General features: G+C 54.0%; 1 protein-coding gene across 4 annotated transcripts in view; it reads right to left on the bottom strand.

The window, feature by feature from the left end:
* Positions 1–1,127: 1,127 nt before the first annotated feature.
* Positions 1,128–19,531, bottom strand: part of LOC144126030 (uncharacterized) — a 77,435-nt gene continuing 59,031 nt past the window's right edge. The window contains exons 1-8 of one of the 4 annotated variants that reach the window (XM_077659913.1): positions 10,533–10,732; positions 9,026–9,190; positions 8,511–8,660; positions 7,259–7,562; positions 6,170–6,511; positions 5,475–5,660; positions 4,178–4,460; positions 1,128–1,745 (exon numbers count right to left, since the gene is read on the bottom strand). In XM_077659913.1, coding sequence (XP_077516039.1) covers positions 1,378–1,745; positions 4,178–4,460; positions 5,475–5,660; positions 6,170–6,511; positions 7,259–7,562; positions 8,511–8,660; positions 9,026–9,190; positions 10,533–10,624 — 1,890 coding nt within the window. In that variant the 5' untranslated portion in view covers positions 10,625–10,732 and the 3' untranslated portion in view covers positions 1,128–1,377. Of the gene's footprint in view, positions 1,746–4,177; positions 4,461–5,474; positions 5,661–6,169; positions 6,512–7,258; positions 7,563–8,510; positions 8,661–9,025; positions 9,191–10,532; positions 10,733–19,531 lie in introns of those variants that run through there. The other 3 variants (XM_077659911.1, XM_077659914.1, XM_077659912.1) reach the window with 3 other exon arrangements.

Here is a 19,531-nt window from a genome sequence, read left to right as displayed (position 1 = left end):
TCTTTTCTGGCCCACGCGCGTGTGACCGCTGTACTATACAAAATATCTTCATTTGTGCTGCAGAAACCCTGGCCAGAAGAAATGAAAACCGAAACTACAGTGCAGAAGTTACGCGATATTAAATTATTCAAAACTATTCAGCCAGCCAAAATTATGCCTTATGACAAGTGCTCGAATGAAAAAAAAAAGGATTCCAGGGTTACTGAGGCGGTGTGCGATGTTTTCCGCGTTAAGAATGCGGTCCATCAATTTCGTCTTTGCTTTTATAAACGAGCAGCGGAAATGCATGATGCTCGAAGATACTGCCATTTTCGATAGGTTGAACAAAACTGCCGGACGGAGCAGTGTGCGCTGCCCACTGCAATTGCTTGGAAAGGCCAGAAGTTTCTTCTGAAAGCCAATGACATGGTTTCCAGCTTCTCACCCGTTGGAGATTCTCCATGCTCGAACAATATGTACCGTTACTTAGTGAATGAGAGCCGCCGGTTCCACACGGATACCTTCATGAAGCTCTGTGCTGCGCCTGGTTACTGCACGGCACCTATGGCAGCAAAGAAACTTTCAAGATAGTAACATTCGCGAAAAAAAAATGCCAGATACATTACACAAGAAAACGCCCCCCTTGACCCCTCGATGCGTTGCGTCGACAGTTGGCAGCATACTGAAGGAATCCATTGCCACACTAACAATGACGGAGGGCGCCAGGCTTGTCCAAGAATGCCTGAAAGCAGCTCGTATGCTGTAATTCGAAGAAAGCCTTACTTTGGTCTTCCGCTAACTGCTTATGAGCACGTGCAACGAAGTGGACGTAAATATAATGTCAAACCGGTACTGTACACTCACAGCCGCATTTAACCCCAACACATATGACGCAATTCTAGAGAAAAGCAAACTCCAATAGCTGCGGGAACAAAGTCAATTCGGCTAGCGCATGCAATCCTTCTGAGCGGTATAAATGAAAAGAACAAGGAGGTTAAAATGTGTTTATGCTGAGCGTGACGGCGGCTGTGCTTGCAACCTAGATACCGCTGTCAAAGTTTATAGTTTCTTATATTTACTCATATATTATACCTATATCTCTGTCTCTGGACGTTATTTTAGGTGGTATGTTACAGAAAAAATAGCAGTGACAAGTTCGTTCTCTTTGTTTTGTTGTGTACCACTCGAATGCCCAGAACAAGCCAGGCGCCCCTATTGCACGCGAGTGCGCAAGTTGCCTATGATGGAGGCGCGAAACCGCAGGTGCGCGGGACGCTTTCATTCGCTATATGACCCTGGCAGGACGTGTTCGTGCACTCGTATGCTCTTTGTCCGGCCCAGCCATCCGTTAACGGACTGCTTGGCGCCACTCCAGGACGGCGCTCCTGATTCGAGGGGTCAACCCCGGCGCTGTGCACTACGAGCATCGGGCTGGCTGGTTTCCCAGGCAGCGGAAGACGGTGCTCTCACACGTAGAGCTTCCAGATGGAGATGGGCTGCCGGTAGAGACCGGGGGCGCCCTGCTCTCGGCCGCCGAACACGTAGAAGCAGAGCCGCCACTGGTGCAGCTCTGGGCGTCCTCCTCCCGGCGGGCTGCCGTGCGTCGCGCGCCCGGCGCTGCGCAGCCGCACGGGCGTGCTCTGGCAGCTCTCCTCCTTGATGGCCTGGATGGGCGGCGCCCGCTTGGCCACCGTGGCCGCCTGGCTGCACACGGTGGCCGTGCGTTGGGACACCCGGTCCCAGGAGCGCGCACGCTCCTTCACCACCTGCCGCGAAGGAAATGCACAGCACAACGACGGGGTGCGTCGATTAGTCGAGGAAGGCACAGTGTGAGGCGTGTGACATTTATAAGAAACGCCGCAATCGTCTGTCAGTAGAAGAAAAAGTGCTTATATTAACCGTTCCGATTGACAGTGTGACAAGCCTTTAGTTAGTCGTTTGGCGCGAGACAGGTGATTGGAGGTGAGTCGCGGAGAGCTTTGTCCTAGGACTCAAGATGGCTGACAGCGACGAAGCTTTAGGCTGGCATCCAAGGTACGGTTATAGACTGCGCACTTTCGCGTCTAATCTCAGCTGAATACCGATTTAGGAGTACTCTATGTGCGTGGTACAGCTTATAGGAGGGTTGCACATGAAGTGACGGGCGCCATTACGGCGTACAGAGCACGTGCTTCAGTGGTGCCGGCCGCGGCACGTGGCGATAAGCCGATTAGACATGCGCGCGGCGCCTGTCGCCATGCTACTTGTGCTGCAAAATGGCGGCCACTGCGGCCCAAGTGCAAGCTATGTAAAGCGCAGCAAGATCGTCGGTACGAGGTAGCCGCGTGGCATTGCCCACCGCGGTGGCTAAGTGGTTAGAGCGCTCGGCTACTGATCTGGAGTACCTGGGCTCGAACCCGACCGCGAAGGCCGCGTTTCGATGGAGGCGAAGCGCAAAAGGCGCCCGTGTGTTGTGCGATGTCAGTGCACGTTAAAGATCCCCAGGTGGTCGAAATTATTTCGGAGCCCTCGACTACGGCCCCAACTGTTTCTTCCTTCACTCCCACCTTCCTCCCTTCCCTCAAGGTGCGGCTGAGGTGTCCGCCGAGAAGTGAGACAGTTACTGCGCCATTTCCTTTCCCCAAAAACCAATTTTCATTTTCCCTGCCCTGTCCGGATGAATGCAGCGCACGGTGAAAAGAACGCCCCAACTCATCGAGTCACGACGAAGGCGACCAGCATTCGCCGATGTTTGTGCTGCCAGTCGCTGCTTGTCTACGCTGGCAGAGAGAACACACAGGTCTACGGCGCGAAATTCTGGCTATGTGGCGTGCATACCAGCTGAAGAAGAGGTATTACGTAGTTCAGCGGGACACCGGGAAAAACGCGGCATCATTGTCTCCCATTGCAGCTATTGTGAAAGAAAAAGTCGTGAGACCCCAAGCACACAACTGCCGCATGCTTACGAAACTGCAGATTATATCCGCTAATATGCAGCCGAAATTGAACCCGCGAACTATTCTCGAGAAGCCGAACGTCGCAAGCACTGACCTAATGCGACGGGCACGTCCGTCTAATAAATGGCACCGGTATCTGGTAGTGTACCTGGTATTAGGTATATTGTCACTGACAAAAGTAGCACTTATCAAGAGGGCCGGTTACTCGGGCGGGGCTTGCAAAAATTTGGAGGACGCTTAAGCTTCGCCTTTAAGAGTGGAACGCGACAGCGTGTTGCAGCACTGACTGGGAGTCCACGGAACGCCATCGCCCGTTCGGCGCGACGCCTTGCCCGTTAGACAAATCGCTCTGCTACGTACGGTGAAACGGACGCGCGGAGCGGCAAACCACGTAGAAGCGCTGCCAGGCGCCTTGCCTAAACGCGCGGGACTCAAGTTGCAGTCGTAGTTCGTCGGCACACCGTTCTCGACAAACCCGATGCCACGAACGCCAGCATAGCTTCCGCGCCGAACGAACGGGCAGCAAGCCGCAGGCTTCGTGGTGAACGCGCTTTGGATGTGCGCTGCGTTGCTCGCCGCTCACCGCGTGATTCCCGCGTGCCCGCACGGCCCCACTGCTCCCGAACGAGACGAGCGGGAGGCGCTGCCGTGGCGCGCCATCTGTTGGGGCAGTGGCGTAGATTGCGAGGAGGAGGAGGGATTTTTCGCTCACGGCCAACGCCGCCGACGACACTGGCTTTTCTGCGACACTGGGCCCTTAACGCTGTCGCGTTCAAACAGCGCGCACCAGAGAGCAAGGCGCCGCTAGGCTACGTGCAGTGATAGTGCGGCTGCATGGTGGCGCCGGCTGAATGTCAGCAGTGTGGTACTACAGTACCTGGCATACGGACCAATCGCCTGGTATAATGCCAGACTAGAACTATACCGGGCAGAGTACCAGTATGGGCAGTACTTGAGGCGGTGCGTTAGGGGACGTCATGGGCGCCATTTTGGCGTATACAGCGCGCAGCTAGTCTAGTGGCGCGCGCGTGTCTAGTGGCGATAAGCCGACTAGACATGCGCGCGGCCGTTGGCCGAGCTCCATGTACGCCATATCGACGGCCACTGTGGCCCGAGTGCATAACCTCTGTACGAGTTAAGGCACAGTAAGAGTCACTTATGCCTCCATACAGCAAGAAAAAACTCCTGTCAACAAGTGCAGTAGAGTCTCTGGGACACACAGAGCAGCGCTCCCGCTTCGGCCGGACAAACAAGACACGGACCTGTATGCCCGGCTGGGCGGCGGCGCTGAAGGTGCTCAGCTCGATGGCGGCCGCCGTGGCAGCGTTGAGCGAGGTGGGTCGTGACCGGGGCCCGTGGCCCGTGAGGAAGTTCATGATGTCCCGCTGCAGCTCGGGGTCCTCCTCGGCGAACGAATAGTAGCCCGAGCAGTGGGACGTGCTGTGCGACAGCTGCAGCGGAGTGCTGGCCGGCGCACCGGAGCTGCTCGCGTCCGAGAACCACGTGTAACTGCTCGTGGAGCGGCGGGGCCCGCCCGCGCGGTACCTGCACGAGCGGTGCGCAATGGAAGGGGGGCTGTTTCTACTGTTCGCAGAGACCGCGCTATGCATCGGGATGCCTGTTAGCGCAGACGGTCTCAGGCTGACAACCGTTGCGGTTCGCGTCGGTAACTTTTATTCAGGCCACTGCCACGACAAGCTGCTTCGGAGCAGCTTTTGCCGCTGTTTATTGCGGGGGTCGCCACTTATGGGTGAGAAAAAGAAGGAGCCAACAGAAACGGCTTTTGCAGTGGTTCTGCTTTGCAGATCTTAAGAATAATTTCTAGGCTTTTCATGCTGACCGGGACGAACAAGTGATAGTGATGGTTGCGCTGCAACACAGCCCCCTGTCCTGCCTCAGTGCATCCACTACTCGCAGCAACCGCGTGACATCATTGTTGTCCAGCAGGCGAATACGATAGCTTTCGGGTACGATAACTACGAAGTTGAAGCCAAGGCAATGCCGTCCGTTCAGCAGAGAGTCCTGATTGAGGCTGTCATTGCAAAAAAAAAAATGGCGGTGGTTTAGCTCTGATTAAACTTGGAGTGACGCGATAGCTACAGCTGGCCGAGTGGAACTTGCTCAGTTGAATTTGAAAAGTTAGTCCCTTCGCCGCTCCGTTTCTCTGGGCGTTTCTCCTTCATCTTCGTCCCACTTGACACGGCGCATGCGCACAGCTATTGCAGCAGCACCTGCTCCGCATCACGTGATGAGCCACGTGGCTAGCCACGGCGCCGCGCCGCCGGCAGCTGCTCCGCACCACGTGACCAACCATGTCACAGAGTGGCGGCGCGACGCTGAAGGCTCGAAATCTTACCGTAATGTAGCTATGTGGCTACCGCTACAAAAAGAAAAAAAGAAAACACACACACCGGAGAGCACCTCAAAACGGGAACAATGAAACAAAGCTGGCTGAAGACAGACAACAGAATATAGTAAAACAATGCAGGCCACGTCTTGCTACAAAGACTGATGCAACTTTAAGTTCCTTTCTCTTAGACCCCGCTCGTAAGTGCCTACCTGACGCTGCTCTGGTCGAGGTCGATGAGCAGGTCGGCGCGGGGGTCGGTGGCGTTCTCGCACGGCGTGTGCTGCTGGTCGGAACCGGTGGTCGTCGTGGGCGTGCAGCAGCAGCTGGCCCCCGTCCGCGCAGCGGCTGAGGCAGCCGCCGAAGAAGACACGTTGAAGGTGTTCAAGCTCTGGGAACTGTGAAACCAACCACCCGAACGGCGACAAGTCAGGCGGCTCTACGCAGCAAAAGCCGCAACACACATTCAAGCTTTTTGTTGTGTATTGAGTAAACTTATTAAGGGTTAGCATTGTTGGTGATCCCTGACGTCCCACCACTAGCACTAGCAGCCAGAGACGTGTGGCGATCGTTGACGCTCAAGTGATTTGCTGAAGTGTGATCAGACTCTGCTGCATGCGGAAGACAAAGAGAGGTGCCCACGGCACGCATCGCAGCCCATCAGCAGCAAGGAGACAAAGCGATCGTTCAACACCAGTCCCGAAGCCTGTGCGGGCCCTTACTTGGCCAAGCACATATCGGATGCATCCGACCAGAAGCGGTCATAGAGCAGGACGGGTGGGCTCAGGGGTTGCTTCCCTCTCCTCACAGCAGCGGGGATCCACGGCGAAGACGGATGAGGGTTAAAAGGCGAGACGGCGGGGTGGGGTAGGGGTGTCAGCGGCGATGTGGGGGAGAAGAGGCGCACCTTGTGATGCGTCGAGACCTGTTGCTCTGCGGCGGCGGGCTGAGCATGCCCGGTGGCACGGGTACCGAGCAGTCCCGGTTGCGGGGCAGTATCTCGGACAGGGGCCGCACGCGCACGGTCAGCTGGTGCCTGGGCGTGGACGCTCCGCTGCTGTCGGACGCCTCGAGCACGGCGTCTGAGCTGGCCGATTTCTGGATGGCTTGCGGAGTGGGCGCGTTGGACGCCGCCCCGTCCCCTTCCAGCAGCTTCACGGTCTCGTCGCGGCGCACGCCGCCCACGGCGTAGTTGCCGCTGGAGATGCTGCGCACCAGCCGGCTGCTGGAGAGCTTCTCCTTCAGAGACCTGCGCCGGCAACCCCGGTCGCCGTGTTTGTGTGTGTGTGCGCGCCGACACGCGGGGCAGTGACGCGGAAAGTACGTCGAAGCAGGCTGCGTCCAGAGCATGCTCTCCCAACCACCACAAACAGACCTCATCACTGTCTTTCACCATGAACTCGGGCAGAACCAGCGGGCATGCGGCTCCATGCTTCATGCTGCGTACACTTCAGCGTGCACTCTTGAACCTGCCCTCTAGAAACACGCTTATCTGACGATGTCAGGGCAAAGACCATATGTGCACGGTAACAGCCGCCATGTGCGTAACTTCTGGTCACCGCAAACGCCGTTAAAATGCTGTCCGGCAGCAACCCCTAAACAGGGCTTTTCCTTGCCATCATGACAGAAAACAGCCAAGAATACATTTGGCAGTTCCATATGGCCGCCCACCTCGCTGTCATGCTTGCCGCAGCACATAAAAAAAGATCCCGCGCTGAGAACCGAAATATAGAAACTATGGAAGACATTCAACGTGGCTGTCACCTCAAAGAAGACGGAACTGTGGTGTTCTCTGCTTGTTTTCATGAAAACCTAAGAACATATACAAGTTGCAGCAGTCTCCCCCCACGGTGGATCTTTCCCGCGGGGACGCATGCTGAAGAATTCGAAATCAGTCGGCCACGAGAGCGCTGCGCATTCCCAGAGGCGCCCAACTACTTCATGCGCGTCTACTGGTAGTCCCCCGTCCCGGAGTGGAAGGGGGGGGGGGGCGCACCTGAGGTTGACCTGGGCGCCACATCCGCCGTACGCGCAGCCTCCGTCGTCGTCGTCGTCCTCGTCCTGGGAGCCGGTGCGCTTGCTGCACAGCCGGGACACCGGGTGCACCTTGAAGCGCATCGAGGCGGCCCGGCCGGCGGCGCGGGGCCGGTGCTGGGACAGCGCAGCCGCACACTCCTCCTCTTCCCTGGAGGACACGCGGTCGGCCCAGGTGGCCATGCCCGGGTTGACCAGGGCCACGTGCCGGCACCGAGGCGTCGGCACGGCGCCCTCCACGGCCACCTTCTCCCACGTCTCGCTGGCTGCACGCGCACAAAAAAGGGGCGAGGGACTGAGATATGGTGTATAAATTTGGGCTTGTAGCTGCGCAAGTTTGTTCTTCAAAACAGCGCGGAGGACGGGACCGGTGAGAAACAAACAACACAAGCACGGATATGAACAGTTTAGCTCGGCACGAGGTCGGCACCAGCTTGCTGCACAGCCTGTTCGCGTCGGGACACTCCTTCCTCGGCAGGCCCATCCTCCACCTAGGGACTCTAGGGTATATGAGCCTTATAAAACTCGGCAACGAGTGCGACAGAGAGACTCCGATTTGCTCTTACGTGTACAAAAGTAAATTAGTTCGTATAAAGTTTCTTCGTGTCTTCGTAACCATGTCTCCGGCTTCCTCGTCCCTTCTCTGGCCCGACCACGCTGTATGAACCCCAGCACGGCTTCTTGCTGAGCTAAACTGTTCACTTCCGCGCTCGTGTTGTCTGTCTCCCTTTCGTTCTGACCTTCGCGAAGTGTTTTCAAGAATCAACTATGGTAATCTTAATCACCTGTGGTCATCAGCTCTGGTCATCACCTATGGCAACCTGGTTACAGACAGGCAAGCGCGTCCGCCCTCACTAGAACAGGAGGGTAAAAAGAGGCGCATATGCGTGGCGCGTTGAGGCAGTAAAGTTATACTTCACGTGGTTAAACTGCACTGGCAGAAGGTCAGAGGGGTGAGAAGATTACGAAGTGCGCAGCCATTAGCATGAGATATGAACCAGATAAACAGTCCTGTAATTCATACTACAGATGCTGTAGATGTGATGCGCAGGACAAGCGACAACAGCTACGACAGTAAAACGAGTTCCAATGATAGTGCAGTTATATCGCTATACTGCATGGTTATTCTCCTTCAAGCAGGTGGTCCTCTCGTGTACACTCAAGAGAGAAGCGCAGTGATTTCGTACACGTGGTCTCGTCTACAGATCGCTCACCAAAGTGGAACCTCCAGAGGTCGTTGTTGGCGGCGCCGGCCCGCTCCCCGCCGAAGAGGTACATGAAGCCCTGTGCCTGCACGGCCGCGTGTCCGTGCAGCTCGACGGGGCCGCCCTTGGCTTGCCGCACTCGACTCCAGCGGCCGCCGTCTGCGTGCGCGAACACAAAAAGTCCAATGTATTTAGGGCAATCCCCCCAACGTGGAGTGCGTTTCGACCAAGATAGTAATTACTCATTAACACCCTCCTGAGCGCACCCATATGGCCGCAATGGAAAGCTCCGCGCATTCCTCAGAACCTTCGCAGTTGGAAGAAAATTTCGCCCTGGACCGGGGTTCGAACCCTCCCTGAGAAAGCTGCGTAGCTTCTCTGTGTAGCCGAATGGCTGCCACAGATGGGTGCTAATGAGTAATTACTGCCTCGATTATGAAGAGAATGTGCGGAAATGGTGTCGCTTTGTCCGCAAAAAAAAGAAAAGCGGTTTAGGGTGCAATGTACAATTGCACATCATGTACCGAAGTGGTAGGTCCAGAAGTCGGAGCGCTCCTGGAGGTCGGTGAGGCCCCCGTAGACCCACATGGCGCCCTGGTGCACCACGCACGAGTGGTTGTGCCGCGCCGGGGGGTGTTCGCCGCAGCCGCTGCTGCCTTCGCCGCTCGTGAGCTCCCACTGCTCCGTGTCTGCGAAGGGGAACGAGACGGGCATTCAGCAAAGTGCTGCGTCACCGGGTCTAACGAGCAACAACGCGAAGCCTCCCAAAGGCTATTCGTTGGCACTCGCGAGGCTACAGTGGTCTGTGGGGCACCTTGTTGGTTCGTACCACTTCAGAAATTAGACACACATAAGTCAAATGATGATGATGATGATGATTGATTCTTATGGCGCAAGGACATCTGTGGCCAAAGAGTGCCATGGCACAAGGTGTTTTCTTCTACTCAAGGTGGGGTCAACGACGCATTTCCCAAGCATTTCACCCTGAATAAGCCGAACAAGAGGCAGGGGAAAGCTTGTACCCATGGTATCACCGGTGGGTACCCGGCGGCCCTGGGGATCGAACCCCGCACCTCCCGCATGCGAGGCGGATGCTCAGACTACTAGCCCACCGCTGCGGTCAAAGAAGACAAACGATAACCGATAGCCCGCTAGAGTTACAGAGTAGATCTACAGGAAGGCAAAATCATTGAAGGACTCTGGAAAAACATAGCTGGGGGCGGGAAAGAGTCAGGTCGGGAGATCAGGTAAGGAAAATTTCTGGGATAGGAAGGACAGGGATAATTGGGGGTCACTCGATGAGGCCTCTGTCCTGGAGTGGACGTAAACTGGCTGATCAAATATATGGCGATACAAGGACGGAGGTGACCTGTATTGTTAGATTCTTATACAGACAACCTCATACACTTAAAATGTGTCGGTGATAGCAACTCGCATAAGAACCGCTTCTCCACGTGCAAGAAGACTGTTAAAGATCCGCCACTAGGCCCGGCAAAGGCAAGGCGTGTTGGAGAAATTACTCTATCGTGTAAAACTAAACACAGTGAGGGGTATTGACCAGTCTGCGATGTAGTGTCAGTACCAACGTATAGGAACGGCGCCAGGATATTCGCAATGGGGTGTGGTGCTGATATTCGTAGAGGAGGGAGGGGGAGTAAAACTTTTGGCCGGCACGGTTCCTACATAGCATTGCGCCTCATGAAGCTTCGACGACAGCTTCGCACATTTTCTCACCAGCCAGGGTTAAATGCAGGAACTGGTACGTTTAAGACATTATGTGCCAAAAAAAAAAAACAACTCGTCAGGAACTGAAGAAAGCGTTCGGCAGATTTATGGGAAGGCGCCCGCCACTTCTTACCTCCCCTTGACGCCATCACTGTCAATGTAATCAACAATGTCCCGTGAATGGAGACAAATACCCTCTGTGGTGTTTCCTCATGGATCCAGTAAAAAAAATAAAAGCCGCGGGTGGCCAGTATTAGTACCCCCCCCCCCCCCCCCCCCCGTCAATCGATGCGGGTTCGTCCTTGCCTTGTTTTTGTTCTTTCGGAGGTTCCTTTTCCCTTCGTTGCACATTCATCGCGTTTTCGTTGCTGCGTGTACTTGCCGGACCTTGCATGCATTCAACCGAACGAATGCCTCCTATTGTCATCAGCGGCTAACAAACACCCGAACAAATCATGAGTCTTGCAAGCAAGACGAAAACAAAAGCGAAACACCGCATTCCTCGACCGATGTCGCCTCCTGAGGCGCCGACTCTCGATCGGGGGTCATCGCTCAACGCATCCGCCCCTCCGAGCTCCTCGGAGCAAGAGGACGGATGTGATCGCGACAAGCGATGCGCGCGCGATAGCGAGGCGTTCGAGCCATCCAAGCAAGCACACGTCCGCCGGCGTCACCGGGCCCCAGGGCTGACAGCGCCACGACGCCCAGGGTGGATGACTCACCGCCCGGCCGCCGCCGATCGAGGCGTGACGCCACGGGCGGCTTGCGTCGGCGGAACGCGCGCGCCGTCGGGAGAGACCGAAAGCCTCCACTTGAAAGCAAAAACAGCCGAGGAAAGAGCGGATGGGAAAGGGGGAGAGGGAAAGGAGATAAAAGGCTCGGGGCCTGGAAAACAAAGCGCGCTGTCGCTAGGCCAGCGGCGCGGCGTAGTCAGCCTCCGGCACAAGATACGGTCGCTCCGGTTTCAGCCAGGGGCTCCACGGCAACACGCGCACACACACAGGCCAGCTTAATTAAATTGCGGGTTAAAACAAATGGCCGCATAGAGGCAGAGCAGGGTATGCACACACGCGAGCACGCTTGCTTGCGCGTAGGCTCCACTGCTGAAGTGAGAGGCTTTGCAGAGAATCTCGCCCGCAGGCAGGCTTCACGCGCCGCGACTGACGAACGGATGCGCAGAGTTATGGGGGTCATAAGCGCAAGACTGCGGGGGGAAACTCGCCCGACCTGGCACTCCCCCGATCCCAGCTTTCATTCCTCTCTAGCCTTGCAGAGATTTCCCAATTGCACTGGCTCACAAGGCAGAGTTGCGGAGGGCTACTTAACTATAGGGGTGCGGGCAATTGTTGCCTGAGTATACTAATTACAGCCTGCGCACTTAAGTTTTTTTTATGCGAATCCAGGGTGCTCACGTTTAGCCAAAAGACGAAGTGGGAGTTCCCTCAGCGATCTACGAAAGAGAGAGGAGGAGATAGCAAACCTTTACTCCAACGCAACGCTAGGTGTCGCGTGCAACTAGCGCCAGATAGGGTGCCTTGACGCAGCGTTCCTTCAAAGAAGGCTGACTGAGGCACCCTGGCGCCACAGTCGCCTTACCCAGCTGGTCTACCAGCTGCACAGGGGTGGGCCAAGCCTGTCACATGAGGGCCGAGAGTAGGGATGACGAGGAACCGAATGACAACGATGAAGGAGAAATGAGAGGAAACGGCGCACTCGGTGACCTGCGAATCGCCATGCCCTCTGAACGGACCTAATTCACTTTGGCAGCGAATAGCTGTGGGTGAGGACACGGCAAAACAGGTTGTCGGGTTATGCTTAGGTTGACACGCTTCCATATGTTACTGCACGAAGCCTGCATACGCGGTATCACGAAGGTTAATAACTCGCACAAAAAAAAAGGGGATTTGTAGTACAGCCAACAGAGTCGTTGCACGAAGAAACAAGCACCTAGTACAAGGTTCTTTAACATAAATGCAACAGAAACTAGGAAGCCCAAATGCCACATAATTATTGAGCTAACTCGCAGTTTTCTTTAACGTCGAATGGCTCGGAAATCTTCGCAACACGGCGCCATTAGTTCAGAGCCAACAAAATATATACTATATAATATGGTATGTGGGTAAACTCCAAAAGCTGAACATAGGCTACTAGAGACGCCGCAGTGGAGGGCTCCGGATTTATTTCCACCACTAGGGTATAGTGAACTAGAGTACACAGTGCAGCGGGTGGGGGTCTCCGCGTGTCCCCAGCGGCTTCGCCAGTTGCAGCCCGCTCCAAGAGAGTCCGATCACAGCGTCACCGGAAACGGGTGGATTACTACGGCCTCCGAATGGCCGCATTTTTTCGCCTGAAGCATTGTCGGAGTATTGACCGTGCAATCGAACCACCAGGCACGTGACGCAACGCAAGTCATCAATTCTGTTTGCAGACGAACTCAGACCGCCATACCGCCGCCGCGGTGGCTCAGTGGTTATGGAGCTCGGCTGCTGGCCCCAAAGACGCGGGTTCGATCCCGGCCGCGGCGGTCGAATTTCGATGGAGGCGAATTTCTGGAGGCCCGTGTATTGTGCGATGTCAGTGCACGTTAAAGAACCCCAGGTGGTCGAAATTACCGGAGCCCTTCACTACGGCGTACCTCATAGCCTCAGTCGCTTTGGGACGTTAAACCCCCATAAACCAATCAGATCGCCATAGGAAAGGGGAGACACTTTCCGGAGTACGAGTCGTGCGCACCGCGTGACCCTCGCTGCCAATGTTTTTAATAATAATAATTGTTTTTTTGGGGGGAAAGGAAATGGCGCAGTATCTGTCTCATATATCGTTGGACACCTGAACCGCGCCGTAAGGGAAGGGATAAAGGAGGGAGTGACAGAAGAAATGTTTTTTGATTTTATTATTTTTTAAAGCAACCAGCACAGTCTCTCGCAAAGGTTTTCAGGTTGTCGAGGACGTGTTTGGTGCGGACGGTGGAGAAGCTGGGGAGCTTCTTGATAATACCTTAATAATACCAGCTGCAAGACCCTTTCCTGCCGAGCATGTAATAGTTCAAGATGCCACGCGCTGACTGGCCCGAAATTGCGAGGTCTGCGAATCGTTGCGTCGCCAGGCGTGGTAAAATAAACTCCTCGAGATTGTTCACAAGTCGTAGGGCGCAGTTGGCAACTGCCAGTATACCCCATAGGCAGAGGTTCCAAGTGGTAGTTTTGGCAAACTTGGCCAGTGGAAAGGCCCGAATGTCGGAGTGCAGATCGCTAAGTGGCACCATTAAAAAGTTGCCACAGTGTTCCAACGGCACACGCCCAGCGCCAGCAAGAATCGCTAGACCCCTGTTCCCCTCTCAACAACCATTCTGCCCCAGCACTACGCAGCTAAGTGGCGGATACCTTCGCTGGTTGGCAGCTGCCGCAACATTTCCTCACAGCAGGGAATCAGGCAGCAGCGTTAGTACTGAACCTGTGCTAAACTTCATGTTGAGTTGATGGCAGCTATCGGCTCGCATCTATGGTCGCGTAAAGAATGGAGAACGCTGATTCGTCCCATGAATCACTACCCGATCCCCTGCCGTGTAGAAACCCCCAAGTGAGCGAGAGCCTTCAAATCACCGTCAGAAGGCATCCGCCACGCCCTCTGTCGACCGCGAACCAAGGCGTTCGAGGAAGAAGGCCCGGGCCGGTTGACGAGGGACAGCCCAGGCTGGGCTCGACTAAAAGCGAGGGTTGAACAGGCCGGGCAGGGTTGAACGGATGATGGCGCACTGTAGAGCCGGTTCACAGACGCTAGCGGAAGAAGGGAACGGAAATGGAAACAAAAAGAGAGAAAGGGGTGGGGAGGTCTCACCAGGCGCATTTTAAAACCGGGCGGGTGGCGGGCGCACATCGTGCTTCCGGACTAATAGGCTCTCCTCAAAATGGAATCACCCCGAGGAAGCCATTGGAGAGCAGAGAGAGGTGCCCGGTGGCTGCGGGCGGAGAGGCGAGTCAAACGTAACGGGGGAGTGGGCCCCTTTTGGGAGGGGAGAGAAGGGCGCCATCCCAACGCAACTGCGATGCGCGCTGCGGTCGTTAATTTCGCCGGGCACTGAACAAAGGCAGCACGGGCTACTGCGCCTCACCCTTCCCCCCAGCGCTCAGTGGTGGGTGGCAAGGCAGCGCCATTCGTAGCCGAATACCGCACGAAACGGGGTGAATGGCTGCTCCAGAACTGCCTGCCACTGATTGGATTCCAGGGATGATAACGACTACAATCATTCTGAAAAAAAAAAAACAACCGATAAACTTTGGCAATGATGTAACAGAAGTTCAGATTCGGTTTTCAAGACCAGAATGTGTGGATGACTAGAGCGCTCCTGAAGCGCAGCAGGCACGACGCGAAAGACATTTTATGTCTTCGAAGGCCGATACTAAATTCAAGACATTGGTGGAAAGCCGGACGCTGTTCCTGTATCTCGCTAGAGAGAAAAAAGAAACTATGACCGGAAGCAGATAATCTAGTACTGAATATTCCCTTCATCGCCAAGAGCCTAAATTAAAAAAAAGTAGTGAAAAATGCACGGCCCAGATCAGTTATTTGCGCACAAAAACAAAGGATAAAAGCGAAAGCAAAGGAGGGGACAGGAACAACTGCTGAGAAGAGAAGGCGATAGGAAATAATTACAGCTAATCATAAACGTAGTAATCCAGGGTTTGACAGTGACCCGACTGGTCGGTAATGCGCATGGCAAGAAAATATCGAGCGCCCAACAATCTTGTTAAACCCGCTACGGGGACATGCCTCACAATGAAGGGATGGAATTGAAGGTCGATTGTACCGGCTCCATGACGGCACGTAAGCAGCGGGTGAATATCGGGGGTAGATTGCCTTCGTTGCGCTTGAGCGTGTATGCCGTCGTCTGAATATGAAGGGATTCCAGGTAAAGTATTGTATTTTTTTTTCGATTATCTTTGCGCCTTCTCAGTCATGCCATGGCCCCAGGAGACAGCATGTTCAGCCAGAGCATTTGCTGCCACGTGCTTCTTTGGCAACATGATTGTTGTGCTGTTGCAATCTTTTGTGGAAATCGCCCGTTTCACTGATGTACACATGCTCACAACCAGCAGCGAAACGGGCGATATCAGGAAAAGATTGCAACAGCACAATAATCATGTCGGCAAAGAACCACGCGGCAACAAACGCGCTGGCTGAACACGCTGTCTGATCTGGCCACGGCATCGACTGGGATGGCGCAAAGATAATCGTAAAAAAAAAACTAGTCGACAAGGCCATACTTGGAATCCTTTCATATTCAGATGGTGGCATACACGCTCAATCGCAACGAAGGCAAACTACCCCCGACATACACCCGCTGCTTACGTCACGTCATGGAGCCGATACAGTCAACCTTCAGTTACATCCCTTCATCGTAAACAAGGCCCCGTAGCGCGGCCGAAACGTCTTTTATATTAACAAGATCAGTCGGCCCTCGATATTTTCCTGCCAATAAACGTAGTAATGCCACCAGCTGGCAGACACCGGCCGCACAATTTGCAACGGCCTCGCATAGGCAGGTGCACAATTGTCTGACGTGTGCCTGCTTTTTTTTTTTTCATGTGCAGGCAAGGACAATATTAAAAGAAACACTTAAATTTAACGCGACAGAACGCTTTAGCTTTGCTTCTGCATCGAGCTTGGGAGAGATGCAAGGAAGCATGCATGCGCGCAAATAAGAACTATACATTCTCAAAAGTGTTTTTCCCGATCATACTCGGAGAGTAATCGCTGCTTATCGTGCTAATGCTCCCTTTTATACTCGTTCGCCATTTTACACCGACAACCGACAGCTGTCCGTAATCGTTATCGTGCTCCTTCGAGCTTGTCCACAACGCGCAAGCCAAGCCGTAAGCGCCGCCATATATTCTCCGCGAGGCACAGGAAGTGAAATCGCGGCTCTAAGTGGAGTCCTTGTTTACATACTGACTGCATGCATGTGCGCTACACATAGGTAGTCGATACTACACGTATTATCATCAACAAATGAGACGCGAACAAGTAAATTGAACTGCTAGCACAAAAAAAGCAATCATACCAGCTCTTGGAGAGAAATTTCAAGCGATGTTAACACTCTTAAAGGACAGTCTTCGCGCCTTCGAAGCGAAATTAATCTGCGCTAGTATTGAGCCTCCTCCGGCTAAGATCTCATTTTGTTGTTCGTGTTTTAATTGTGCTGCTGGCGTTTCATTTGTTGCTGATAATACATATGTCTGGGTGCATATGTACTCATCTCTTCTCTTTGTCTGCTCCCACTTTCCCACAGCGCAGAGTATACGAGGCGAGATCACTTTTATTCAGTCTAAAAAAACACTGCCTCCCCTGGAAATGGCGTAAGATGGCGCGGGCAGCAGACGTGTCAGAAAATATCGGGCAGCATCAAAAGAGCGTAACGTCCTGCAGAATGCTGGCGTTTAGCGTACGTAAGCGTATACATTGTTACGTTTGGAGACGCCAACATGCCAAGAATATTAAAGCCACAGGGAATCATCAATCTACCGAGGCTTCAAAGGGCCGTCGATGTGGTTGCAGCGCTACGAGTGCAGGTGGTGGCGTCTACAAGGGTCCTTCCCCCCCCCCCCCCCCCCCTGCTGTTTAAGGGGTGAAACGGCTCCCCGCTGTCTGAGAAAGGCTTTAGTGAACCTGTCTTTTGTTCTCAACCCGGGACATTTTTCTCCCGGAGGGGACGACGGGGAGCCGGCGAGCGGCGGAACTGCAAATCAGCCGTGACAAATGCGGCCGGGTTTGACTAAGCCAACGTCTCTGGAATCTTCATGCTTCGAAAACAACTTCGACTTAGACTGTGCTTTCCCACACCCATACGTGAAAGCTTCTGCGAACTGCGGTGGGATCCATTCGCCCCACGCTACCGCTGTGAAGTGCAGGTGAATGACCTTCGACGCTCTCAATGGGACCCCCTTCGGGCTATTCATCACTGAAGCCTGGACAGCGCGGACACTAATCTGCCAGAAGTGGCAAGAGTGTGTGGATGGGGGCGGACCCGGAAGACTGGACACGTGATCTACATCACAGTGATTCGACGCATTTGTAATGAACTAGATTCCCCAACTAGGGACCTGGGGACAGCGGACCCTATTTAAGCAGCGATCTGGCGTGTGTTCGCCAGCTCCCGATTCACTCTTTCAATCTTTGTATAAATGTAAATAAACCCTTCAGTCTCTCCTTCACCTCGAAGACCCTCTCATCTCTTCGTCAACCCCACTACAGCAGTCTCCCGATCCGGAACCCGGGGACACCGACCTTGGCGAGAGACGGCACAGGCGAACCAGGGGCCCGCATCTAACAACTGGTGGCAGCGGTGGGATCGACCATGCGGCGTGGTGTTGCTTCTGTGGGTGAGTGCTTGAACTTTGCTTGAGATTCGCCAGGCTTCAAATGTTTGGGTTAATACTTTGAACTGCTGGGAATTGAGGGAAGTTGTTCAGTGAGACAAGTGTGTGTAGCTCACGTCAACAGTTGTTAAGCAAAGTCAAGCCTCGGAGCAGTAAACATGGATCTAATGAAGTTGCCAAGGACAGATTTGCTGTCATTGTGCGAAGAGTTGGGTGTAGACGTAGGGGTTAAGATCAAAAACTCGGACATTTGGAAATTGCTCTTGGAAACCGAAGAGGAAATAATAATTATTGATACATGGGAACTCCTCAAAGCTGAGCGAAAGAAAAAGGAAGATGAGCGAAAGAAAGAGGAAACTGAGCGAAAGAAAGAGGAAAATGAGCGCCAACGGCTAGCGGCCGAGCGAGAGGAACGGGAGCTCAGAAGGTTGCAGCTTGTGCATGAAATGAAGAAACTGGATGATGCGATCTCGAGAGGCAAGACTCCAGAGAGAGTGAGTCAGGCCGGATCGTTCCAGTTGGACAGACGTGACGACGTAAAACAGTACTGTGAAAGAGCGCATAACCAGCATGAAGATTGTGGACCTGTAATGTTGAAACGCTGTATCGAAAGCCCCGCGTCGACAGAGGACGACAGCTCCATTGCAGGCGAGCAGGGCGTTTCAGGGGTAAGCGCTCAGGCCGATAAGCGGGCGGTGGAGGACTGCCTTCAGGGAAACGAACTGCCCTACTCGGGGGCAGCGGAAGGTCCGTCTGTCAGCGGTGTGGAGCTGACACTGACCTGCGAAGGCAAAGCGGCCAGTTTGCAATTGGATGAATGTCTCCGAGGTGCCTGTGTAAAACTAGATCAAGCTAGTTGTGATCAGGAGACACAAACGGAAGTGTCTAAGCGTAAAAACAGGAAGAGGGCACCGACCAAGAAAAAACTGTTGAAATGCCAAGCCCTAAATGCAGGAGCGCAGACAGGTGCTAACGTTAGCACAGATAAAATTGCGGCAGAAGCGGAAGAAAAGACTTCCCGCATAGGACCTTGTAATTTTGCAGCTAAAGTTACTGGTCAGGAGGCACGCGCAGATGCTTCTGAAGGTGACCGCAGTAACAGAAAGAGAAAAACGCGTCTACCAAGCAGAACAGGAGCGAGGTTCTTGAAAGGGCATCGGCCAGCATTAAGACCCAGACAACCCCGACCTGACAGAAAGGCGGTAAAGAAAAAGGCAAAAAAGTGGCAGGAAAGATCAGAGGGCGCTAGGTTGCGGTACACCCGGCGCATGCGAGCTCGGGGGTCGAGCAATAGAGACCACGCATGCAGGCGGGTTCGGCGCCCACAATTGACAAGGATGGGTCCTTCACTTTCCGCACTGTATTCGAGGAAGCGCGCAGGGCGAAAGGGTAGGCGGGCTTGCTTGGGGCGAGAACTGAGAGCAGCTTCTCGCTCCGGTCGCTGTCCGTCGCCCGGAATCGGTTATCGGCACTGCATGGGCTACCAGGGCCTTTTGAGCGCATCGAGGGGCTGTGGAGAGGACAGTAGCGATCAGGAATGTCTTCTTTCAGTTGCCCTTTGTCACGAGTTGACAGTCGTACAATCAGTCGGAGCGCGACCCCGGCGGGCGCGGCTGAAGGACTAATCCTTTCGACGCGGGGGTGGTGAGCCATGTTTGACCCCGCGTAGCAATTCGAAGTAGCTGTTTTTTTTTATTCCTCTTTTTTGTGTGTGCGTGTAAAAACGAGAAATGAAATGCTACTTTGTTTTAGGTTAAAAAAATTTAGATTTGATCAAGTGTCACTGTTTTCTTAACACTTAAATAAAGGTAATTGGGCGATTGGGTTAGAAAGGACGTGTTTATCTTTGAGATGCTACTAAGTGATAAAGGCACTCACGGGAGTTCAGCGAAGACATATCCCGAGTTGATGATAAGCTGTTTGCTTATG

This window comes from Amblyomma americanum, chromosome 3 (assembly GCF_052857255.1).
Source record: "Amblyomma americanum isolate KBUSLIRL-KWMA chromosome 3, ASM5285725v1, whole genome shotgun sequence".
Lineage (NCBI taxonomy): Eukaryota > Metazoa > Arthropoda > Arachnida > Ixodida > Ixodidae > Amblyomma > Amblyomma americanum.
Note: the sequence above shows the minus strand (reverse complement) of the source record. Positions and strands in the feature narration are given on the sequence as shown.